The sequence below is a fragment of the Sturnus vulgaris genome, chromosome 9 (assembly GCF_052056855.1).
Source record: "Sturnus vulgaris isolate bStuVul1 chromosome 9, bStuVul1.hap1, whole genome shotgun sequence".
Classification (NCBI taxonomy): Eukaryota; Metazoa; Chordata; class Aves; order Passeriformes; family Sturnidae; genus Sturnus; species Sturnus vulgaris.
In genome coordinates this window covers 19,129,978-19,156,702 of record NC_142251.1, presented here as the reverse complement: position 1 = coordinate 19,156,702, position 26,725 = coordinate 19,129,978, and the positions used below count along the sequence as shown (strand labels likewise).

General features: G+C 38.6%; 1 protein-coding gene across 1 annotated transcript; it reads right to left on the bottom strand.

Moving 5' to 3' along the window:
• Positions 1–1,009: 1,009 nt before the first annotated feature.
• Positions 1,010–26,177, bottom strand: PALMD (palmdelphin). Its single transcript, XM_014884891.2, has 8 exons — positions 25,854–26,177; positions 20,590–20,670; positions 14,938–15,068; positions 9,682–9,796; positions 8,771–8,804; positions 8,565–8,675; positions 6,765–7,862; positions 1,010–2,607 (listed from the first exon to the last, which is right to left on the bottom strand). Exons 1-8 carry the CDS (start codon positions 25,896–25,898, stop codon positions 2,564–2,566), a joined length of 1,659 nt encoding a protein of 552 aa, XP_014740377.2. The 5' UTR covers positions 25,899–26,177; the 3' UTR covers positions 1,010–2,563.
• Between the last annotated feature and the right edge of the window lie 548 nt (positions 26,178–26,725).

The following is a 26,725-nucleotide window of genomic DNA, read 5'->3' as shown; positions in this document are numbered from 1 at the left end:
GTTCGAGCGGGTATGGATGGTTTTGTCTTGTGGGTATATTCTTTTCCAGACAACTGAAGATAAACAACAATCACTAAGGAAAAACAGCAGTATTCTGCATTTCTATGCAGAAGTTAATACCTCTGTGGTTTTAGACCTCTGGTGCAGGCTGAAGTGAGAAGTGTCCAAGGCAATGGAAGGATGGTTAAAATGGATGACCTAGTAGGTCTAAGAAATTCTTTGCTCACATAAATCTGATTCCGACTTCTCTAAGAGGTTTGTGTGAAGTGGGAAACTGTTGCACATACCTGAGTAAGTGGCACAGCACGAATTCTTCAGAACATGCTTGGAACCAGCTGTTTTTAGTTCATATCTGACCTAGTTCAGCCACTGTCTAGCTTCTGCTGCTCTTTCTTGTGCTGTGCAAAAGTGACTTTCCATAATGTAAACCCACACAACTGCATCACTCTGAACCAGTTATTTATGATAGTCATCCCACAGCAAAGATACTGCACTTAAGAAGGGCTGCAGCTTCAGCTTTACTTCAGAGAGACTTGTTTCTCTTGTGAGGAGACTGTTGTGGGACCTTAGGAATCACTTGGCTTTAATGATGAATTAGAGCTTTGCATGGCATCTCTACTGACACTTGAAATGATGATTTGCCACCTTGTATTTCTGTTCTTGATACAGGAAAGCTCTTGGGCTGTAGCAGTCATTCCTACTTTCCAGAAGCACAAAACTTTTCAGTCTTTCCTTTAAACTACTTTGACTAGTATTGTGATGGTAGTTGCTCCCTTTTCCATATTCAAGTTTAATAGTACAGGCTGCTGGGGGAGCAGAGGATGAATGTCCTTAGCCATCTGCTGCTGTTTGTGATACTTCATATCACTCACCTATTCTCATCTTTTGGTGTATCCTTAAGAGTTGAGGCTGAAGCCACCTGCTCTCACAACCAGCAAATAACAAAAGAAGCATAAGGAAGAAACCCACTATAAAACAACAACAACAAACAAGAGGCTAGACATATAGGAAGTGTACTATAATAAAATTTATTCATTCTTATGTACTATTCCACTCTCCAGGTAACCATTTCTGTTAAGTCTTAAAATTTGAGATTATTACCACATCAGACTGGGAGCCACCAAGTGTTTAGAGGCTACAAATCAGTCAATTACTACCATCGTGCCTCAGTATGAGGTAGTAACTTCAGTTTTCTGCTTTGAAAAGAATACCAGCAAAAAATTATAGCGCTTTTTTTTTTTTTTTTTTTTTTTTTTTTTTTTTTTGCTGGTGCATAATTTAAGTCAGCTATACCAGAATAACACAACCTGAACTTTCTGTTTAGTGTTACAAATGAGGCTAAGACCTAGTGAATTAAAGCTGTTGTACTGATTTGAGTATAATGGTGTAGTGTGCTATGAGGCACTTTTTCTCTCCAAGAACTATGTACTGGAAAATCTGACTGGATGTGATTTTTCTAGGTGTGGTTGAACCTACTTTTACCTCCTTTTATACCACCCCTATGACATGGAAAGAATTAACCTGTTTTTTGGTGGGATCCTTGAAACTTGCTGGAGAACTGTGCCCAGCAGTGGCTGCACAGATCTGTAACAGATCTTGGTTTTCAGCTGCAGGACAAGCTACTGGCAACTCAGTATTTCTAGTGGGAGGCTTGCTGACTTCAGCTCCTCAGCCAGCTGAAACCTAAACACTGTGGTTGTTGGGGTATTTTTCTGTGGTTGGGGGTTTTTGTTTGTTTTTTTAATCGACAAGCACTGCCTCTCTGGCAACCAGTTTCTTGGAGAAGTAGAGCGTTCTCAGCAATCTGGGAGGTGAACCCATGCTCAGGAGGTCGGACTGTTTGTATTATGATGCACAGGATTGAGCAGTGAGGTTGTGGGTGGGCAGCATGTTTGTGGGATGGTGAAGAGAGCAGGGTGTGAGGATGGCTACACTGAGATATGTAACATAGAGGGATGGAGTGTGGAGCTCTAGAAGGTGGCTAAATATTTAATATGCTGGCTTAATTATATTTGGTTTGCTCTGCTGTCACTTAAAAAGGAATGCTTTACATTTCATCCAAGGTAGTGTAATTGGAAAGGACTTGTTATATTTACATTTCCTCCTGCTCCTCTCTCATATTTCACTTTTTATTAATCAGTGCTTTTACAGAAAGAATGCTGGAACAGCAAAATCAGATAGATTGGCACACTTTAATGTGAAACAATGTCCCATGAAGTTCCATGGAGATAGGTGTTTATCTGCTCTGTGTATATAGCAACAGCATATTTCTGATTGTGAGAACAGGTATGCACGTCTTCATACTTGTTATACACATTGCATTTATAGCCTTAGGTAACTTCCCACTACTTTTAACAAAATCCAGGATGTGATTTGTGTGTATGTGGCAGTTGGTCAAATCTGAAAGTCTGTTAAAGTCCATTGCATTATGCAGAGGGCAAAATAGCCCATGAAACAGAGTAGTGAAACAAGTATTATGATCCAGAAAAAAGTATGTGGAAGAAAGTCTTCTTAGCTTTATCTGCTTTGAGTGATAAATTATACTTCCATGTCATTACAGCTGTTAAAGCACCTTTTTCCCCAGCTTTGCCATTCTCATCCTCAGAGCTGCAAAAATAAAACAAAGCCATTGCATTTTAAGTTTTTCTTTCTGTTTCTGAAGCAAAATCTCCTTATTTAGAAAAATGAAGAATACACATACCTCCAGTGGTTAATCCAGCAGAATAAGCATTGTTTTAGTGTTACAGAAAGAAATCAGTAGAAGGTGTTAGTTCAGGTAATTTTGCAATAAAGTGAGTATATTAAGAAATTACTCCATAACTGCTATTTAAAAATTAGCGCAGCTCTATTCTGTTTTGGCTCTGTTACCTTCACTAACCCAGTACACAGAGTTGGTTTTGCCCTTGACTGGATGCTGACAGATTAAAAGGACGCATGAATAATTAAACAAACTCTTTGTTTAAACTAAACTCCTCAGTGGGAGCTGTAACTGGAAACCTCCTCCTTTTCTGTGATGCTCACAGAAAACTTTCCTGTCTTCCTGGTGCTGTGAGTCAGGGTGGGAGTTAGTCATGTTCCTGATTTCATGGGCTGCAGTAACAGTACCTGTATAAACACTAGTACAGCTATTGTCTGTAACTGGGTATAATGTGGGTAAGTTGGAAAGGGACAGTGCAAGGCCAATGATTTCATGTTAAGGTTATTTTTAGAACAGCAATATAATGCTGTTGTTTGATATGTAAAAGCTTCTCCCCAGCACATTGTTGATCTGAGAATGCAATGGGAATAATCTCCATTACTCTGACCTGTTAGTTTGAAGAGTCCCCAAAAATAGCACGTCTCATTCCTACACCCTGAATATGTCTCTGTGCTGAGACACGAGGGGTCAAAGCAGCTGTTTACTTGATTTACACGTGTCAGCAAGTGTCCAAATCAAGTTATGTTTTGAATGCTGAAGTTGATGCAAATCATAGAAGCATCTGAGTGTAACTTTATATCATAGAGCCACTGATGTTAACCTTAGCTCTTACAAAGACACTGTGTACTTTTTACAGGCTGAGAAATTCTGAAGGATTCAAGCCCTGGTCGTGGTTTGAGAACAGTCAGTTTGATGCCTCACTTAGAGCTCATAGTTTGTTTTTGTCATGCTCTATACATTACAGAAACAGATGGTGTGCATGAATCTTCATTAAAAATGATTTTTATATTTTATCTTCTTCAACACAAATGGTGCTGTCTCTATTGTGTTTTTTGAAGGTTGCAAAGCTTCCAGTGGTAGGAAAAAAAATAGCTCATCTAGACTAGCTAGCTGCCAAAAGCCTTGGACCTTCATATCCCATGAGAGCCTGTTCCACACTGTCAGTAGATTTTGCTGCTTATTCAGCTTTAGTTTTGCATTTCCTTATTCATTTCACTATGCCTAGCCTTTGTTCCCTCCTAAGGACTTTTCATTTCCCTAATGAGTATTGTGTCTTCAAAACATTTGCACTTGAATGAATTTGCCTGAAATTTAAAGAAGAAAATAACCTCTAATAATGCAAATATGGGTGTACCAATTATAGTGTTGTCATCCTTTTCTCTGTTTGGTTTTTCCCAGGGCACATACTTTGAGATATCTGGTGGGGGAAAAGAGCTTGTAGGGGAAGGAAAATTGCTGCTATATGGAAAGAAGTATGCCCGACATCTTTGTAAGATTGTGGGCATGAAAAGCTCCTAATTTAATCTCATGTGTCTCTATATAGATTGGCACATGGAATAATGTGTCTGTTGCCTTGTCCTTGGCCATTGCTAACTAATTTAGTAACTTGTTCTGAAGGTTCATTTCTTTCCTAAAGAAAAATTGCCACATGAGAGGCCATCATGCTGGCCTTGGCTTCTTTGCTTTCCATTGCCTTTCAGAGTCCTCAGTGCTTAATGTTTAAATGCTGCAAGTGCTTCCCAAAGCTTTAGTTTCTGAGAGGATTCGTTTTTCTGTCATACTGTTTGGTGTTTTAGTAATGAATGATGAGCTACCAAAAGTAATTGACTCCACTCTTTTCTCTAGTGGCCTTTAGGGTGAACCTGCTAGGGTGGGCATCAATGGCTGCTTTGAAAACAATATATTTCTCTAAGAAACAGCTCTGTATAATACATTGTTCTAGATCGAGAAGCTTTCCTGGTTTTGTTTCCCTTTTAGAAGTCTCCATAGGATTATAGGGCTGCTTGGAAAGACTGAGTCACTTCCTGGCTTTTTGAACTGATCAAAAATGTCCCAGGGAGTGGCAATAAATAAACGGAGGGCTAAAGAAGAATATGGCTTAGTTCCAAATTCTACGAGGCATGAAGATACTCACTTGGAGGCAGTGCTAAGTGAGGGAATTTTTGAGGTAATTGCCAAACTGCTTGTAATTTAGTTGGGATCCATTTTTCCCAGCTGGGCATTTTCTTACTGGTGGAATAGTTATAAAGTAAATGGCTGAAATCAAATGCAGATTTACAGGACAGATTCTCAAATACCTTTGCTATATTTGTGCTTAGTCTCCTTTCCTAAAAGTCAATATTTGTTTTCCGCTAACCTCAAATGGGAGAGAACTCAGATTGTTTGGGAAGTGCCCGAGTGGAAGGGAAAAATGTAGAAATTTCAGTTGCTTCTCCTGAGGGACAGAAATAAGAGAGGGCTGGTACAGATGGAGATGCTCAGCTAACATCTCATGGCCTGTATATGACCCACCTGAATGGCACTGCCAGCTTGCAGTTACTACTTGGACAACTCTTCCCCAGCACATGTTCAGGAGCACCCCCTCAGCAGGCTGTAGGATGGATGACCTGTTTCAGCAGAAACCTGCTGATGGCTGGGTGAGTGTCCCTTCTCCATTATCCTATACTTATGTGATGGGGGAATTAATCCCCAAAATATAATGGGCTGGAGCAGCTTCTGGAGTGATTTATCTTGCCTGTACTATCTGCCTCCAGTTGCTGGCATAAGAGCTGCTGGCAGCAGCCCTTGGTGCTGGAGAACACAGGGAAGTACACAGATGGCAGGATGGGTGCTTGAGGAAAGCAAAGGTCCTCTCAAGTAATGGGAAAGTGTAGTGGCTTTATTGATCAGAAAGGATGGGCAGCACTGCTGGAATATTTCTGGCTGTTGTGTGCTTGACTCCATGATGTTGATACTCTTAAAAGCTGAGAGCCTTTCTTGCTGAAAAGTTCTTCCCAATCACTGCCGACTGATGCAGAAATACTTGAAAGTTCTTACATGATCCAGAGATCATCCTCTCTCCTGGCTTTACATGTAGTGTAAAGAATTCCTGGGCTATCAATACAGCTTTAGGCAGGGTCTAAACTTTATATTTTTGCTGCAAATTGTCTGGAGAGAGACAATGTGGCATAAGGACTCTGATCTTCCTGTAATTCAATGAGAGTGTTCTTTCCTTCAAGTGGAATTTGACTAGTGTCTGAAATCTGCTGCTGTGTAAGTATACTTAAATGGAGTTTAATTGTATGCATTAAAGTGCAACATAATCATAAAGAAGAGTTTTCTATATTTCTGTAAGATTTTTCTATTACTTTCGAACCTTTATTATAAAACTTTATAGTAAGAAATAGATACTGTATGTATTAATAGAATATAAAAAGTATTCAAAAATAACTCTGTGGACTATTGGACTAACAGTGTGTAGTGATGAAAACTGTTTCATTATCTTTCAGAAGCTATAAAAATGTCTAACTCAGGTTAATGAAAAAATGTTAAACCTTGCATAATCACTATTAAGACAATATTGGCAATGTTGATTTCTCAAAAATACAAAGTAAAGCTGATTATTAAGCAGTCTTTCTTATTTAGGGAGTAACCTGGATGACCTAGGAAGTAGTTGGAATGCAGACAGGCAGAAAAACATGCCAATGAAGGAGGAGGAATTGTTAAGTAGCAATGCTGTTAGTTACCTGCAAGAAATGAAAACTAATTCTGGTAATTTTTGTATCATTAATGGAACTTGGAAGAGAGTAATTTTTTATCTTTGAAGGTTACAGGAATGGCATTTCTGCAATAATTTATTTTCCAAATTTTGATACGGTAACTAGTGCATTGCTAAAGACAAAATAATTCAATAGATCCAAAATGTAGATTGGTATTTGTTAACAAACAAGAGCAAAAAATTATTAATAGCATATTAGTCTGAAACAATCCAAACAATATAAAAAGTGACACAGTTGCCAGCAGATAAGAGCAATATTAATTTGCTACATGAGCAAACAGCAGTGACACGATTTTCCTTTCCTGTTACCTGTTAGCGAGGGATCTTCTGTACCATCCCCAGACATCTGGCTGTGAAGATGAGCATGGTGTGTTGGTGAGCTTAAGCGTTCCTCTTGTTCTTGCAGGGAGATGGAATTTTTGTGGGGTACTTTGTTCAGGCTTGCACCCAGACTGCTCACAGGGTTTGTTTGTTGGGTTTCTGTGGTTTTCCTGTTTGGTGGCTGATAAACTTGACTGTAATGGCCTATGGGATGATATGCTGGTTTCTCAGCTTTGCTGTCATCTTCATCATCGTCATCAATGATAACTAGTTCTGCACGGATAACCCCATCATACTGGGACAGCTTCTGGTTTGCTTCTGCATCGTCATCGTCAATGCGCTGATAACCCATGAACACCATTGTGACAGGTTCAGACTCATCCACGTAACAAGGTACAGCCTGCACTATGTTGTACTGAGCATCTTCCTCGTCTTGAGGTGCAGGGGATGCTTCATTAGGATCACAGGGATTTAAAAACCTTGTCTCACTGTGTCTTTCCCTGGTATTCTGGTAAGGTTTTAATTCCTCATATGCAGCACTTCTTTCTTCATTATGAATCATCCTGTTTTCAGGATTAGTGTGTATTTTCTTCTCTGTACGAGAAATTACTGGAGAAGGAGACTTTGGTTGTATTACCTTTGGAAGATCAAGGCCATTCTCTTTATTTTGCTGAATAAAGGGCTCTGTTTTGGAGGAGAGCCCTGTCTGATGATTGCTAAATCCATTCATCTCTCTTCTGTTAGTGCCTTCCAGTTTTGGTCCAGGTTCTAATTTGTCTTTCTGAGGAGTAACTGGCCTGCAGAATTTGTTTGCAAAGACAGGTTCATGGTACTCTGTGGGAGACTGAGAATTTTTTTCAGTTGCCTGCCGTAGCAGGTCTTCCACTTCAACAGGAGCAAGTTCATCCATCCCATTTTGTGTTGTGCTCCCATTTGAGGACACTGCATAGACTGACTTTCTGCCATCATCATAGACTTTAATTCCTGTCTCTTTAAACTCCTTTGAGGGAAGAGGTATTGTTGATAACACCGTGTTTTCACCTGTCTTCATGTCTTTTTCAACCTTAATTTCCATGGCAAACAATGCTGTTGAAAGAAATAAGTGCTTAAACTGGTAATGCAGTAGTTGCAAGAAATATAGGGATTCTGACAATGACAGAGAACAACTGTCAGAATGAATTATTAAATATGTGAAATTATCACATACACAACCAATATACTAGATTCTCATTTCGAATATCCCCTTTTATCCTGTGGAAAAAATATTTTCATTCTGTGAGGAAAAATCAGCTGTTAAGGAGACAGTTTTCAGTACATGATACACTGAGAAATCCAGATTTAACCTTGGCCTCTGGTCTTATGCTGGGCAATAGCAGCTGGAAGAGCTCAATGTGCTGTGATGCTAGAGAGCCTTGGGCACTCTGAAGGGTTAGGAGGCTTTGTAGCAGTTGGGAAATAACCAGACTGCTGCTGGCTACCCAACAGGTGTAAGTGCAGCCAGAAAATGTGAAATGAATGATATGAAGGGAGTCTGTAGTTAGTTATGACAGGCAGAGGAATGAAGTGCTGGAAAGGAGTGTCAGTGGTGAAGAGAGTTGTTCTCAGTGGAACATACTTTACACCACTGTCTCACCTCTCAGTTTTGATGACCTAACTGGTAACACAGCTTAAATGAGAACAAATGTCTCATATCTGTAATGTCTGTTCTTTGCTTAAAGTGTATTAGATTCAATAGATAGGACGCTTTTGTACATATTGACACCTCCTGGAGTTACTAATAAGCAGTACCTTTTCTCTTTTCTTCCTCATCCATATCAGCATGTGCTGTACTTCTCAGTGCAGAAGGTCTGAAATACTTGGGAAGGTCAGGGATGCTGGCATATATGTAGTCTGCTGCCTCTGAGTAAAGAAGATCCACAGATCCACAAAGCATTAATATGTTTTAACTTACTTCTACAAGAACCTTTTAAAAATGCTCTTTTGACTAAACGTACCTTTTTCAAATCCAGCTTTTTCGGTCTTCACAGACTAGGTGGGAAAGAGAACCATTAACAATGAATGTGATAGTTACTTTAAAGATGTTAACTAGACAGTGCTTTGGTTTCCCTGATAGTTTTAACCTTTTGTGTGCACAGCTTCATACAGAGAAGGGGCTAAAAGTGAAATGTGCTCAGTCGGAGCATGGTGAGTGAGAAAGTGACATTTCTGTGGTCTTTTGCCAATATGATTCCAAGTCACATAGAGAAGGACAAAAATATTATGAATTGTTAAATAGTGACCTAGCTTCCCACTGTGGCCCAACCTGGTTAGTGTCAAAGATTTTATTAAAGGTTCTACTTAGGCTTTCCAGTTTTATTTATCTCCCTGTATCTCTTCAGAGAATGTGTGTGTGTAAGTAAGAACAGCTGGAGAACTGAAGTTTAGTTTCATCACTGTGTTTTTTGAGATGGTTTAAGATGATTTAAAAATATTAAAATTACCTTTTGACAAGGACTAATGGATGATGACATTAAGATGCATCATAATCTCTGTCAGGGACTTGGTGAAGAGCATGATGCAGTTTAGCTGGGCACATCACCTGAAGGAGCATGAATAGACCAGCCTCTGTACCTGGTGTGTCTGTCTCTGGCTGAGATGCCAAGTTGCTGGGTGTCAGTGGCAGGGCTGTTCTTAGAGATGTGCTGTAGATGAGTGAAGATGGGAATTGCTCCCCCACCCCCATAAATAAGCAAATGGAGACACGTGGACACTTAAAAATGTAACATCTTGATCCCTCTCATATTTAAACTGCTGTCACTTCAGACAAAAGCTCATGACCACTCATGGGATCCAGCTAGTTCTCCTTTCCCTGGATATGATGAAGATTGAGCAATAAATTATATTTCTGCAATAATATAGCACTAACCTTTATTATGTCTTCTGCTGTTTTTTCAACAGACTTCAATTTCTTTAAAATTGCTTCTTCCTTAGCTGAGACTTCCATTTCTTGTCTTTCCAGAGCCTCAATTTCCTTTTCCAGTCTGCAATCACAGTTGCATTTGATTTAATACCAGGCAGAGGACAACATTGTAGAGTTGGTGCATTGGGAATATGGATATTAGTAGAGCTTGTTCTACTTACCTTGACAAACTTTGCTCTTATATAAGATCAACTTATAATTTCACACACAGTGGGAAATAAGTGTGAAATAGTATTTTGATTTAAAAAGAAAAAACCCCAAACCCAACAACAAACAAAGCCTTCCACATGTAAACATGAACTATTTTGCCAGTTAGGACTTGGCTTATGGGTTAGCTATTTTATTTTAAAAACCTTTATTGTTATGTCAAAGGAATATTGAGGCTCAGGAGTCAAAATTTCTTTTGGGCTATTGACACTCGCTGTAGATTTGTATTTACAGCTCCCTTCCCAGCCCTTATGTGTCTTCTTGCATATTAAAGCTGAGTGCAATGATTAAGGTATCTTTTTTCCTGATAAGAGTTTTTATTTTCTTAGTGTAGGGAAAACACTTCTAGACAGAAAGGTCCAAGATAAAAAATTGAATCTGTGTCAGAGAGAGAAAGCTATTCCTGGTTGTCTGGGTATAAAGCACACCACTAAAGTAAAGAATCTTGGTCAAATTTTTCTCTAGTGAGTAAAGCAGGTGTTCTGTTTCCTAGTTTTTATTCTTTCTAGTCAAGACTACTCTTTTCTGCATAAATGCATATTTGCTGGGTTTTAGATGGAATTTGCCTTATTAGCTAAGTAGTTGGGAAGTCAATTTTCCATGAAAATTTTCCATCTAGAATCCAACTCCAGATTTATCTCTGAAGTGGGACTTAAACTGAGTGTCTTGTGCTGTAGGTTAATGCTGTATAACTTTAGTCTCCTGGTGCTTTTTAAAAGAACTTCTTGTAACTTTAAGAAGAAAAAGAAATTTTAAAAGCTTCCATATTTGAGTGAAATATGCCTTCTATTTTTTTAATCCATGCTGGAAATCAATGACTCTAAACCTAAGGCAGCTGCAAGTGATAGCACGTTATGCTGAGAGCAGTCAGAACAGTCACAGCTGGATGATCTGAGACAAAGTTACACACAGGGTTATAGAAGTGCTGGCCTATAACCCCAAGGGAAAGAAGTGTTGTGTTTTTAGTATTTTGACTTCTTTACGGTGTGCTAGGATTCACAATATTACACAAAGTCACCATGAATGATTAAAACCTGCCATCCCTTTAAAGTAATCAGACTAGAAAAGCTGAATGCAGGTTGATGATAAGCAATATTGATTTATTTCTGTGTAGCTAAGGAATCTGAATTATCATTATGGCTCTTGCCCTATTTAAAGTCAGATATGTGGACCTACACTAACAGGGTACTACATGCACTTTTATCTGTTGGTGACAACGTCCTCTTTATTGATACACAAAGGTTTCACATGCCTCAGAACAGATACATGAAAAAAACCCCAAACCCTTCAGGATGAAAGTAAAAGCTAAAAAAAATTTAAAAGTTGCTCAAACTTTGGACCTGAGCTCTGCAAGATGACCTTAGAACCCTGATTAAAGGTACTGATTGCAGTGCTAAAATTAAAAAATTTGGGGATGAATATTTTTGGACAGCTATAAAAGAAAGTAATGACCATGTGCCATATTTTTGCACTTCACATGAAACAGTCTTGGTTTAGTATATTGAGATGTGGTTTTTTTTTTTTAGACGAGACATGGTCGCAATATTATTGTAACTTGAAAATCATTAAAAACTCGTAGAAGCATAATGAGCTGAAAAATCATTAAGTTATACTGTGGATTTATTTCAGTCTTGGCTCTAAACACTCCTAGACACACAGGTATAAGAAGAGGAGGAAAAATCTTGGAGATACTTGAAAAAAGAGAGGTGGGAAAAGGAAAACAAAACCTCAAATAAATCAAAGATTATAAACACCACGTATTTACCTGGGTGATCAAGAAACAAATTAAAGTTTATATATGCTCTTATACCCATACCAACACCCATTTTATAGGGTAATTAAGACACCTGATTCAATACTCCGTGGGTTTAGAGAGAAATTCTCATACCCATGTAATGGGAATTGTATCTAGACCCTAAGTATCTCTTCTGCACTTGTACTTGCAAAAACAGGTTTTATGGTTCAATTTCAGAGAGTGTTGTGAGTGTGCACACTGAAATTTGTGGAAAGAAAACTTCTAAGAATGCAATTTGTACAGTTCAAAGAAATTTAAGCCCTTATAACATCATGCAGTTGACAAGTTAGGCCAGGATACTTCCGGTGTGTTCAAATGTTTAGAAACACCTAAATCAATGATATTTTTATGAAGTTATATCAGTTTGTCTTGAAAGGGTCTAGCAACTATTATAGCAATTATATATAAAGGCAAAAAACTACCTTTTGTACAGCATTGCATCTTTTTGGAGAGAAACGGAAGTATGACATAGCCACTGTATTAAATCAATCCTTTGAATATTTGTCCTCTTTTCAAGTTGCTGTGATTATTTGAGAGGGGAAAATAAGTAGTACAGAGATGTGGATGGGAGAAGAAACCTTAGAAGTCAAGGCACTAAATGAAAGGTTTCTCTGCCAAAAGGAACAGCTGATTTAAGAAAATCTATGGTGATTGCTTGCATGCTGCTGGCCACCAGCTCATCTGCTGGAGTTGGCATCACTGCCACCCCAGAATAAAAAATTACATGGCTTGAGAATGAAAAGCAGATAGTAAGATACCACCTTGAAGAATTCCAGACTGAGGGGAAAAGGCAGTTTAGCAAGTCCTCACATGTTTTGAGGTGAGTCAAATGCTTTAGCAGCTTTGTAGTATAGCCTGAGTCCGCTTTCATACATTACAAGCAATTGAATAGACCTTAGTTGTTTTGCATTTTTAAATACGTTGTTTGGCAACTAATTCCATCAAGAATGAGTGTTATTAGCTTAAAATTGAGAAAGCAGGACTCTTAATTCTTCATTCAGGTTGTACCCTGACCAAGGATGTGCTCACTTGGTTCACTGAAATTTCTAACATGTAAAGAAGGTAAAAAGGACACTTAATGTAAATGCAATTTTTTGTCTGTAGCCAAAGCATTCAGCCATTTGTCTCCAAGGTGGCTCAGACTGCTTTCTATTCACTGTTTTGTCATTGATACAAAGAATGGAACTTCACTCTTTCGTTAAAAAAAAGGCTCAAATCTGGACTGATTAGCACACATACACCAGCTCAATTTGACACCCAAGTAAAGAATGTTTCCCATTTAGGAAGGTGATGGCAAGGCTCATGCCACTACTGTAATAATCTGCCAACAATTGCAATTGTCCTCTCAGCAGAAAGAAAAAAGACTTGTCTAAGGCAATCAAGAAGTCTTTAAAGTGATTAATATTTTTTTTTTTAACCGAAGATGAAACACACAGAGAATAATCAACAGAGTGAAGTGAATTTCTGAATCAAGGGAGTTTTAATAGTCAGATGCTTAGAAGAAATAATTCTACTGAGCCTCTCACCTTGTTTTTTCTACTGTATGATGTCTCTACATGATCAGTTTAGCCATGTTTGATTTACAGGGTGGGTCAAAGGTCAGACAGGCTTTTGTTAGCTTTGGTGATATCTATGGCATAGCAAAAGCACTGTGCAAGAACTGTATGATGCATATCTTATATTTATTAGTGGACTTTATTCCTAAGTTTCTGTATCACTGCTGGCTGGTTTGAAACTGGCCTGGGTGTGTATAAACAAGATGTAATGCTATTTGGAAGACAATGTAGATGTTTTTCTAGATGCCCTTGCTAAACAATTATTAGGGAGTGATAATTTATAGCAAAAGACATGTGAATAAACCTGCCTAAATTCTTAGGCAGGCTTTGCTCATGGTCAACAGGGCTTTGAATCAAACCTTTCCTCTCACTGCTTAGAGAAGGGCTGAATTTCCAGTGGTCTGATGGGGAAATGCTTGTTCAGCACCATTTCCTTGTTACTCCTTAGCTGTTCTAGCTCTAGATGCTGTTCTTTTCTGGCACTCACACTGTCAGATGAACATGCCTTCAAAATGACAGCCTCCTGGGATGTTTTCAGGGCATGCTGTCTGCCTCCTACCACTGCAACAATGAATCCTACAGAGGTGTTTAAAAGATGTTCTGTAAAGAAAGTGCTTTGGAGCAAGAAGTCAGCATAATTATAGGAAGAACTAGCACTAGGCTGCTAGCTGTCAGCCAAGAGAGTAATTATCTGTGTCAGAGATGGAGTAAGGAGGGAAGAGGATGGGAGATCACCAGAGAAAGTAATCTTGGTGACAGCTTTGCCAAAAGTGTGTGTGGAGGAGGACAGTGGAGGAAAAGTAGAGTGGAAAATGCTATTGAATTGAAATAGAGGAAGAAGCATTGAAAAAGGATGAGGAAATTTTCCAGAATCTAAAGGAACAAGAATATTTCATCTTTTTCGTGATGCTAAGGGGTAGTACTAGTCAGTATGCCTGGACCCAGGGAAGGTGCTGACTGTGCACACAGCTCTGTGGTACTTGAGAAGGGCTGACTGGAGCTAAAAAGCACCTGGAACCATGTCCATAGTAAACAAGAGTCTCTCATGAGACTTTCTCTGCAGTTAAATGTTAGTCCTGTGGGACAGAGAAGCACTAGGCAATGAGATTTGTAGAAACATCTCTAATGAAAGGCAAAAAAAGACCTTTGCTATAGCAGGTTTCTGGGATGGAACTGAGTATAAAACAGACAGAAAACTGAAGTGTTTGTAATGGGGCTAGGGAGCCTATACTGTTCTGAAGTGCTATTATGGTGAAAGTCAGGTATTAAAGGCTGTGCCAGGACCTAGTGAAACTGAAGAACTTTCAAAATGTATTGTTATTTTGAAGTTCTGATTCAACAGTTGCTATCCCAGAGCAAGCCCATGTTTTGGTTTACACCTACCGAATGCAGCATGGCAAGGATATCTGAAATTAGAGAAACAAATACTCCACCATATAGTTATTGTGCAGTTTGTTACAATTTACGGTATGGAAAATTGCATTCTATATTCTCTGATTCTGACTAACTAGAAAACATGACAAGAATTGCTTTACTCTGCATGTGTTTAGCACTTGTTGACATTTTCATCTTTTACAAAATAAGGTAGGACTTTTAAGATGGGACCATTTTAACCCAGACAAAAGGGCAGGGGTACTTCCCAACCTGAAGATGTCTTGTTCCAGCTCATGAGTCCGTTGTTGGTCCTCCTGATTCTGCTTTTGCATTTCTTCTTCTTCTTTAGGAGTCATAGAACTAAAGCCATCCAAGAGCCATTTTTCTCGCAAGGCCTTTTTCTGATGGGGAAAAATAGACAAGTAAGTGAATGCTGAAAGTTGGGGTATTTAACCATTTGCTGTATTTATCTTGATGCCACAGATGTGATCCACAGCATTGTGATCTATACAGCATAAGGCAACCTGACCACAGTGGGTGCCACTGGAAGAGAAATACTGAACAACTTTTGTGTTTTGAGATGGACTTAAAAGCAAAGTCTTCAGCAACAATGCCCCATTTTATTAGTTCATCCAACAGAAATGCAAAGTATGTCAGCTGCTATCCCTAACAGATTAATATGGGTAAGTGGATCCAGTGATTTGTGTGTCTTCAATAAAGCAAAGCAGCTGTACAACCATACATGTAACAGACTCATGTGAAAGGCTCCAGTCAGAAGCACAACAGTTTTATTTCAGTAGCCCTAATTTCTGGGGTCCTGGCATTGCATAGCCTCTGGAAGGAGGTATAAAAGATGAGAAGTTTCTGTAAATAAGATTATATAGGAGTAAGGGATCTATAGGGAGTTAGTGATGCAGTGCTACCCCTGGAACTTAAAAGGATCTTGTGTGCTTATGATAGTGAACTCACGTTCATGTGTGAATGAAGATGTGTAGGGTAAGAGGAGCAGTGGAAAGGTGGAGCATGGGCAGCTGGTGCTTGGTTAGTGTTTCAGCAGACCTGCTGTGTATTTAGAGCTGCTGTTGCAGGGGCAATCCAGAGCTTAGGTATTTAGGTCCTGACCTGGTAAGTGCCTGTGGAGTTCTTTCTGTGCAGTGGTGGCTTACAAGTGGGTGCATTGCATGTGCACAGATAAGTGTATCTCTCTCAGCTGTGCTTTCAAATTCTGAAAAATACAGTTATATGCACTGATTGTGCTTCCTACAACTGCTTTACACTACAAAAGGTGGTACCTGAAAGTCAGCAGAGCTCTCAAAAATACTCCTGGTATAAAAAAAAGTTATTGGAGAGAAGTTCATATTTGCAGGCTAAAACTTGTAAACCACGCCAACTTTCTTGCACCCTTTTTACTCCTTTCAGTCTAACTAAGGGGCATAAATGCAGCTGCTGCCTTGGGGAAGGAGTTGGGACTCTTTAGAAATACTCTTTCAACAGACAAAAAAGGAGCACATATATAGGTCTTTAATTAACCATGAATGTCCCAGTTATTATTTAGATACCTTGAGCTGACTAATTTCCATGTTGAGTTTTTGTTTTTTCCCCCCTATGCAGTTTTGTTAATTGCAGGATGTGGCTGGAGATTACATTGAATTTTGACTACTGCTGCTTGAGGCAGAGTGTGCCCAGCACTGGTGAGAAGGCTGCATTAACCTCAGTGCTGCTTGCAGGGGTTGTTGGAATCCCTGCCTGCATCCTGTGTTGAGTCACTTAAACTGTTTCTTCCTACACTTTTCTATTTATTGTGTACTTTCCATGAGGTTATTACTGAGGCCCAGCTGGCAGAGGAATATATATGTAGGACCTTATTGCAGTTAAAAGCAATTTTCCACTTGACGTGTAATGTCATAGAAAGTGTGTCTAAAACAGGCTTGCTGAGAAGTCTGTGCACTCTGTGGTGCTTTTAATTTTTTCACTTATGGGATGTGAGAGTAAAGTTTACAGTTGCCTTAGCCTGCAGGACAATATTCTGTCTCTCAGCACTGGATCCTAGGAAATCTTGGTAAACATGATTTGCTCAAAACTGATGGCCTGAGCCTTGACTCTGTCTGTAGAATCACTTGGCAGCGCTTCCTGATGGTTGTGTTTTAGGCTCTAATGAAATAAATGCATATTTTAATTGGATATTTTTACATGAACTAGTAGATGCAGGTAGCCTGGTGTTGGCACAACTTTTACTGACCAGAAAATACCGTGTTCTCAAGCTGGAGGGAGGGCACATAGTTATGAATTGCCTTTCTATCAAGATGTTTTGATTTTAATGATAAGTGCAGCTTCTAGAAAAGTGAAGTTTTTATCTTGGCTGGAATAGTGTTAGTCTAGCACTTATGTCTCAAAAAATAAATTTATAATTCCTTGTAAGATTTAGAGTGGGGCTGGCACTGTAGACCTCAGAAACCGATACCATCTATTGAAATCAACAAAAGCTTCTGTATGTATAGGGTTAGGCCCAAGAAACAAACTCCCTAAATACAAGTGTAACACAATAGGGTTATTTTTGCATGTTTTTTGAGCAGTTTGCTGCTACCCCCAACTAAATGCCATGTAAGCTTTTTCATTTAATTAGCCATTTTTGAAAGAATGGCACATTGTTTAGTTTGGAAACAACCTTTGAATAAAAGACGGTTTCAGGTCTGGTCCCTCCAGGCAGCAACACAAGCCAGTGCAGGAGCAGCTGCTTTGGGCCTCACAGGTTTTTTTCTGCTGTCTAACATTTCCTTCCACGACAAAGTGTCTCTAGCTCAGAACCAGGTTGTGCATGTGTCATAGCACTGACATGAAAGCACTCTCATTTTGTGTTAGGCTCCATGTGTTAAGGGAAAGGGATACTCGTACACTGGGATGTGATAAAACCCTGGGAGGGGCCAGAGTACTGGGAAGTAATCACTTTGTTTTGTGGTTCATGGTCACGGCAAAAGCACTACAACAATATCCTGCAGATTCTGTGAATAATTTACAGTGTGTGCTCCAGGTGTAACTCCACTACCATCCTTAACAAGGCTGGACTGAAAGATTCATCCTTCACTGGAGAGCAAAGATGTTTTGAGTTTGTGGGTCTTGCTCTCCCGGGGTATGGCAGTTTACCTTATAACATTTTGGGGACGGCATAAGTAATTTTCATATTTTTTCACAAAAAAATGTGATTCAACACTGTTAACTACTGGAAGGAGGAGGAGTGTGACGAGCAGCTACAAGGTAGTACTAATGGAGTTCAGGCATGTCAGAAGCCTGAAAATTAATAAGCTAAACTGTAAAAGCTCTTAGAAAGTACATGCAAATCAGTGCTGACTGCACTTTTCCAATAATTGTCTGATCCTTTCCCTTGTTGCTTCAGTGAGAAGGATTCCAAGTAGAAGGAAAGATTAGCTGTTGATGCATCTAGAAATACTGAATAAAATTTTCCCTGTACCTACACTAACAGCCCCCAACATCCCTTGTAGTTCTATGAAGCCCTGTCCACACAGCTGTATTTGCTTGGACACCCTCCACTTCATCTGAGAAAAGTGCACATGTAGGCAATAAATGTTCCTTCTTCACTTCTACCAGATAACTAAGACCTGTCATGATGCCTCATCTGTATCTTCCTAGTAAGAAGTTTGCTTGGGGACAACGAACAAGATCATTGAGAAGCCAGAGCAGGGATTCCTATTTGCAAAAAGTTAAAATTTCTTTTTTATGCAACAAACAAAAAACATACCAAAGAAAAGCTCCAATCAAAAAAAAACCCACAAACCAAACTAACAACCTTTTAATAAACCTGTTGCTAAGGGTTATAAATAGGAAGGACAAAATGAGGAACAGGATAGTGATATCCATCTAACAAACATCTCTATGGCAGTGAGATTTACCAACCTGAAATACTTTCCTAGGGCGTAGGTGTGAGTTATGTTAATGGAACATGGATATTTGGATTTCACCATTCACACAACTGGTATGTGTATAAATGAATGGAATCAGCCTGAATCGCTAGGGAAATGATCCCTCAATACAATTTACTGCAGTGTTTAAATGTTTTAGAAGTCTAAATCTGTTTTGAAGCAATTTATGCACTGGATCCTTTTGTTGTTTGACTCTGTTGAAACACCTGAATTAGGCTGAAGCAAGAATGTTCATTAAGGGACAAAGCTCCTGGGGCATAAAGCAAAAGATGTTCATGTACTAATGTTGTGTTTGATATTAGGTGCCTGTCTTATTCCTGAGCTGGAAAAAGTAGTCTACATTTTGTGTTCTCCAAATAACTAATGATATGTATGTATTTGTACAGCATATGTGTGTGTGTAAGTATATACTTACAGTATATATTTAAATGTGTGCTTGATTCTTCCTTTCTAAGTGAATAATTTCCTCAACAGATCCTTGTTTTGCCTCTTTTATTCAACAGGACTGATTTAATTTAAAAGCTTTTCTGTGTGATATCTGTATGATTTCTCAATCAATACAATACAATAGGCCGAGAAGTCACATCCTCTGTTCTCTTCCAAAATAAAACCATTTCAGAAGTATTTTTCCAGGAGCATTTTAGCCTCTCTAAAAACTCCATAAATTTCTTCAGAATAAGTGCAAGGTTGGTTTTTCCATTCTTAACTTTTAAAGGTCTGCTGATTAATTTTAGCTATGAAATGTACTGTAAGGAAACTGCCCTAGGGCTCTGTCTGCACACAGCAGTAGTGAGGATTAGCTGGTTGTCTACAACAGATCAGTTTATCCCTCTATAAAGGAGGGCAAAAGAGTCATCTGGATTTATAGACATGGAAACTTGAAATATAACTTTCAGTACTCAATGTAGCTATGATGGAGGAGTCACATGTTTGCTACTCAGAGGTTACAGAGCTTGGAAAAGATATTCCCCTCCCTTTTAGACAAGATGTTACACAAATGGTCAAGCCTGTCCTTGGAGTAACTACCTTCCAATAAAACCTGGGCATGGCTGTGTGTTGGCTTGCCTGGCCCAGTGAGCTATTTTATCGTGGCTTTTCATTTTTTTGGCTCAACACAAAAGAGTGGATGAGACTCAGGATCTGGCGTCTATTTTGAAGAGGAGTCTGTTTTAAATATGCTTTTCTCACATTTGCTGGAGGAGACATGCCACGCTCCTGGTGTTAGATTCAATAGATCTTCTTGAGACTGTTTATCTGCTCACATAATGAAAAGAGTATGTAAAATACCAAGTCTTGCATATTTCTAGAAGCATAGATTTTGTTCTCATTTCCCTAAATGACATATACAGCCAAACTGCTGTAAACATTTTAAGAATAGTGATGTTGGGTAGAAATCATTGCAATTTCAGTTCTCTACAGAGCTGAATCTTTAGGTCTCTTATACCTTTGGACTTTGTAATCTGAGTTTACCAGGCCATATTTGAGAACAATATTTGTAACATTTATACTTTTTTAAAAAATATACTAGGAAACAGCATTATTTTACTAAAGAATAATTAAACAAGCTGACAAAAGACTACAGCCAAATAAATAGGTTGGGTTTTTTTCTAGGAAAAAATGCAATTAGACCTCATGATTGTGCTGTACCCTGTACCAAGTGAGGTTGCTGTTGTGGGATTAGGGAGTGAACACACCCAGTCTGAAATATGAGGCTTAATTTTCATCTGTGAGTTTTTTCCTGGTTATGATCTCATTTTATGCCATGAAAGTGATCAAGTAACATTAGCTCCCCCGTGTAATTTTTTTCAAAGAGTGATGCTTATTAAAGTCAAATGGAGTCCTGGCAAGACTCCACAAAGCTGTGGAAATTTGACAGTAAAAGCTCGACTTAAATGCTTGAAGATTTGCATTCTGAAATCCCCAACCTTTATTCATGCTGTATGGCTTGAGGCTATCTTTAGTTACATAAATCTAACACTTTACTTACCTTTAAATGTTGGTGTTTCATTTTTTCCTCTTCTACTTTTAGACGTTTCTGTGTAATTTCTTCTTGCAGTTTTCTTTTGTCCTACAAATTAAGAACAATATAACTTTGTTTAGAGAAATTACTGGTTAAAAAAACTATTATGTAAGTGTTGTTTAGTAGGGTGAAATCAATCCATGCAAATAAAGCCTTATTTTAAAGCTTATGTGGTTCTTAGGTAGTGCATAATTCTTTACAGCAATAACTTGATCCTACACAGGAATGGTTTCCACTGCTCTTTCTCCAAAGTACATTAAAATGTGTTAATGACCACAAAGGAGTGATGATGCAAAATAAAAATTATTTAGCCTTGGGAAGGGTAGGGGGCAAAAACAGGAAGAAAATACAGTTGTGCAGAATTGTACATGCAGAGTGAGACTAAAAATGGGTCCTGACCAAAATTCCTAAGGCAACCCACGCATCATTTAGGAGAGGGAAGAGTCTGCATGGCCTACACTGAGCAGCTGTGATACATCACTAGATGAAATGGGCTGTCACTGAATCCAGTACTGAGTTTATGTATCCTGTGGCTAATAGCTGAAATAAACAGGAATAAACAAAGACTTAGAAATTTATTTTGTTAGGTAATGGTAAAGATGAGAACAGAGAACTGTAATATACTTCATATATGTTGTTGCTACCTCTCAATTAAGAAAAATTTTTTTTTGCTTGTGCACAGGCTGTTTTCGTGGCTGCTGATTTTAGAAGGAAAAAACTTTGTGTAATGCTGGTCAATCCTAGTGTCACCTTAATCCTTTTTATTACAGATTAGAGAAAAAAGGAAATGGGTGAACAATATCTGAATGCTGACAGTGCCTGAGCCTGTCCTGTTTTTGGATAGCACTGTCACATGGAGTAACCTTGTGGCTCCTCTGTGAGGCCAAACACTGATTTAGTACCTTGTGTCCTCGGCAGCTGGGGGAAAGAAATCATGCCAAAGGAAAGTAACTTTAATAAGGTGTATTAATAGGCTATTGTCTTGGTCAGCCTTGATGCTATAAAATTCTTTTATTGGGCATGATTCCTTGCCATGTGCCAATCAAGAAACATTTGTATTTGTTTCTTGATACATTTTAGGGCAGCAAATGGAATCTTCTGTTGTCCTGTGCAGAAATGTTTGTTGACTGTAGGCTAATCCCTCTTTCCTTTCAATTAGCACAGCTTGGCTCTGTTAAAAAGGTGGTAGCTTTTTTATAGTCTGTTTTCAGACAAGTACGGTTTAGGAAGGAGTTAACTTCTTCACAAACAGAGGAAGGGCCCTGCCCTTTCAGCCCACCTGAGGAACCAGCTGTGCGTAAGGGCTGGAGAAAGTCAGTAAGGAAGGGCTGGACACAAGGCTGGGAGTCGTTCTCCACCATTTCCCTAGGATCTGGCATTTGGAAACAGGAAGAGATGTGGTGTGCTTGGCTGAATCACTTCACTGTTACTGGAAATTAGGAATTAGCAGCGGGGCCACAGGCTCTAAGGACACTTTTCTGAAGGATAGGATAGAAAATGGAAGAAACCACCAAGCTTTATGGGGATGGAAGGCAGCATACAGGCACTACTGATACTGTGCTGGGATTTAGGAGATGAACATCAGAGTGTCACTGATCTCTCACAGTCTGCAAAGTATAGTAGTTATTTAGAAACCCTTTCCAATTTTTCCTTGATGGTGTTAGTCTGCCTTTATAAATACTCCAAACAGAACAGGTGGGGCTCTTTCCTCAAAATACATACTATTTTTGTCTCTGCAGGGATTTTGTGTTTTGCCAATGCTCTTTATAAAATTAACAAAGTTACTGATTTAGGATTGCTACAATATGTAATTTTTCTGTAATGACCCTTGTGTGAGACTGTATCCAAAAGCTGCTATGCTGGATTTTTCTTAGCCAGTCCTGATGTTGAACACAGAGTATCTGGTCTCTGATCTTCACACTTTTCCATACTTAGGAAATATTCCTGATCTCATGGTATAAATGGCCTTTAAATAACCCATCATTAGATGAGCAACTTGTTAAGAGTTTGTGTTCACAGATTATTACATTTCTTAAGGTAAACTCTTTTTGTCTTTACAAAAGTTCTGGATAAGATTCTTAGCCAGAGAACAAACTTTTATTTGGTTTACGCTATTAAAAAATAGTCTAAATCAATTTGAACATTCTTTTCGTACCAGTGGAGACATAATAGAGGTTTGGGCAATCTGAAATGAGTATTTGTACATAAACTACTGTGCAGAAAGAAATCTGAGTATAAAGGCATAAAATAGTGCATTTTAAACTAACTGCATAATAAGGAACCGACTCAGTAAAGAAATTTTTGCCTTTTTTTTTTTTTTTTTTTTTTAGAGGTCCATGTTTCTTTTATGTCTAATGTTTTTTCTCTGGAAGTTTTCTGCTTGTATCCTTTGGTGTTCTAGCATGTTTTAATTTCACTGGTTGGTATTAAATATCCATTATACAGTTATCCAGATAAAATTGGCTGAAATAGATTGTCTTTTATACCTCTAGTCTATATACCTATACAGTTTAGTCTTATTCCAGAAGCTGAGAAGTATGGGGAATCTTTTTGAACCTTGTGGGCCAAAATAACTTTAAAAACCTGTTAGAACACTTTCTGCAGTTCATTCTGCTATGCTTTGTCTGCACATCATGTCTTGCTTTATGAAGCTTTGACTGCATGTCTAATAGAATAAATGTTTATTCCTGGATAGCTAAGGGAGCCATGATTCTATTAAACCTCATGCTCTGCCCCTGCAGATACTCATGCTGCTGGCAGATGTCCTTCAATCCTCTCTTGTTGTGCTCTTGTTAATGTGAGCAGGATTTGCTTTTTATGACAGAGCATCTTCACCCATTCCTTTCTGTTGTGCATCAATGTGAGGTAAGACTTGGTGTTAATTTTCACTCCTATTGAAACATGTGGGACTCCTTCCTGACTTTGGGCACAGAAATGAATTGTGTTCTAAACTGGATCTGTCTGAAAGAAAGGGAATCTCATCCACAGAGCAGTGTCTGTGAGATATCTTGTCTGCAAGTCCCATCGTTTGTGTCAATGTTCTACAGTGGTGCCAAAGACAGTAGTCTTGGTTCCCTGGCAAATGCCACATTCTGTCAAATTCCATGGAGCAGCAAATGTTTTAGCTAATGTATTTTTATTTTCATGTAGTTTTCTAGTTATTAAAACCCATTATGCATAAAAAATATTAAAGTTTTCATATTTTACAGTATGAAAGCCGTGCTAACAAAATGAAGGCATTTGATTTTTTACTTTTTGTATTCTATATATACAAGCAGCAGGTGGTAGCTACATGACAAAGGAAAGAGTTTCCTTTTCAGAGCCGTGGGAGCATCAAAATATTTAATAACAACAACATCATGAAGAAAAACAGTAATCATGTTTTCTTTTTTGTTCGCTATATGGAGAAAAGATTTGCAAAAGACTTTGAAAACTCCTACTGGCTCTGTTGCTGTCAAGGAGACAGGTTTTTAACAACAGAAACCAATAAGGGTTAGTGCAGGTGCAGCTGTTGACTGCTCTGAGTGCTCCTTGCTATCCTGTTAGATCCTTTACAGCAAACATCTGGAATGTAGCACTTGGAATTCCCAGGTATGTTACTTGAGCCAAACCTCCCCAGAGCCATGGGAGAGCTCGCTATTGTAACTGCAGTGTGTTGTTTCCCTGGACAACTCTTCCTGCAGGCTGTCAAGGCTGCTAACTTCACCTTATTTAGGCTACTTGGTTTCTGCAGTCAGAACACCCCAGGTGTTTCAAGTGAATGCTCCACTGATGAAAGTGGAGGGCAAATAGCTCCTTTACACATCAAGTGTATTATTTACAGAATAAATGAAGTTGTAGGCAGAACCCAAATATAATTTCTCTCCTGCTCCAGTTTCTTAAGAAAAACCTGCTCCAGTATTCATTTGGAAGCAAAGCTGCATCTGGAGGATGCTAACCTCTGTATATTCATAAATGCCCCCATCAGCCAAGAGTGCTGCCCCACTCCTGCCCCTGGATCCCAGGGAGCATAAAACTTTGTGAGGCCTGGAGTGCTCTGAGTGCAGAAGCAGCTGTTATCTTTGGAGTCCATACACCGCAGACAAAGTCCAGGTTATGACCCTGGTTCAGGCAACATTGCAGTTAAACAAGCAAATGTGCTCTAAACTCTCTGAAACATTTCAAATTACCTTACTGTGGGCTTGTGTCAGGTCTCAAGTAAATACAATAAATGGTCCTGTCGGCTTTTATCAAGCACCATAATTAAAACTCAACTGAAGTAAAATCCAGCCTATTAGATTCCCATAGATTTCCAGTTATGCCTTCTTACATTTATTTTGATTCCAAGAAGGTATTTTTTAATTCTGCCCATCATTTATTCTAGTAGTGTTTCACAACTTATCTATCATGTTAGGAAGGTGACAAAGACCTTTGTTTCCATTATTTGTTATTAACTAAAAGAGTGAGTGATCCTTCTAGAGGTTTCCTTTCATCTCAGAGGGCCAAATTTTGTTACAGTTTAAGTTTTTTGTAACTGAATAAGTTCAAATCAGAGAAGGATTTGGCTTCAACCAAGTTTTATAACATCAGGTTGTATTACTTTAAAAATAGTTTAGTTGTTCCCTTTACACACTAGAAACCACCACTCAGATTTCCTTTTAGAAAAGAAACTGAAAATGTTTTCTAATGTCTCCAGCACAAACTTCACTGAGTCCTTTCTCTGAAAACTGACAGGTAGGAATTTGTTTAATCCGAGCTTGTCCTTTTTTACTTTTCAGACAGCAATATTTATGACAGGTCATTAATAATTCAGAAATTGTATTTAATTCCACAGTGCAAATGAAAAATCTTTAACCTCACATTGTGAAATGTGAAAATTGATTTGTTCTGGAATTCTCTAGCTGCCTTTTGACCTTCAGGCAAACATTCAGTATGATGACAGTAATGTGTGTTTTAGACCGTCCAGCAGTGATTTGCACACATACTTTCACTGCTTTGAATTTAATTTTAAAATGCAGTACAACCAATACAACCCATAATAAAGTCAGTACAGTCAACTTAACTGTCTTAAAGCAATATCTTATAAACTAGAATTATTAAGCAACAATTTCAAGCAGACATAAAGTCTTTTCTTTTTCTGTCCTGGGATAAATCATTACTCAGCAAACACACAGCAGCTCATTACTCATATTACTTCTAAGCTTTTTTTTTTTTTTTTTTTTAAATAGTGAATTATAACCGTGAGCACTTACTGTTATGGCCTGGAATCTTTCTTTCAGCAATTCAGCTTCCTCCATTCTACAAATCAAAAACAGACAGGTAGTGAAGGCAAACAGAATGAGACCATAAGCAAAAAACCTCCTGGTGGGGCTACAAAAAAAACGCTGAGAAGATTTGATCCAATTCCAGAGCAGAAAGAGGCAGAATTTTTGACTTGTCAGAAGAGTCCCTGAACAGATGAGCAGATCAGTCCAGACAGACACATGTAATGAGGGTGTGGAGAAGAGGCAGACAGGGAGAGTGCTGGCATGAGTTGACTGACAAGTTGGAACAGTGGAGCACAGGCTCTTTTCCTTCAGGAGCTGCCAACTCTTTGTTTTAATGTGCTCGGTTAGCGTGCCACTGCTTCTTTAACTGTTAAATGCCCAAAACAGACTCTTACACGACCATGGTTGAAACAAACTTTTTTAATGTTCCTATTTCTCTTTCCGCTCTTGTTCTATGCTTCTGTTGACAAACAGATATTTAAAACTTATTAAATTTATTTAAACTAATAAAATTTATTTTTAAAAATTATTTATCTTATTTCACCAGTACGTTTTAACCTGTTGTAATATTAGCATTGTAGGTGGCATGGAGTTTTTCTGAGATGACTGTTTCAATTTAGTTTTGTAGATGGAATTTTTAGAAAAGCTGTATTCATAGCTGGAAGAGTTTTAGAACTGCTAACCTGAAGTAAGATAAACTTTAAGCAGTCAGGTCTTTGATTAAATGCAAGTGTTAATCTGTGCAATTACTGGTCAGCTATCTGGGACTCAGGGGAAGCTTTGGCTAAGTAAGGATTTCAGGATCATCACTGCAGTGTTACCAAGATGAATCTAAAATGCTGGTGGCTCTCAGGCTG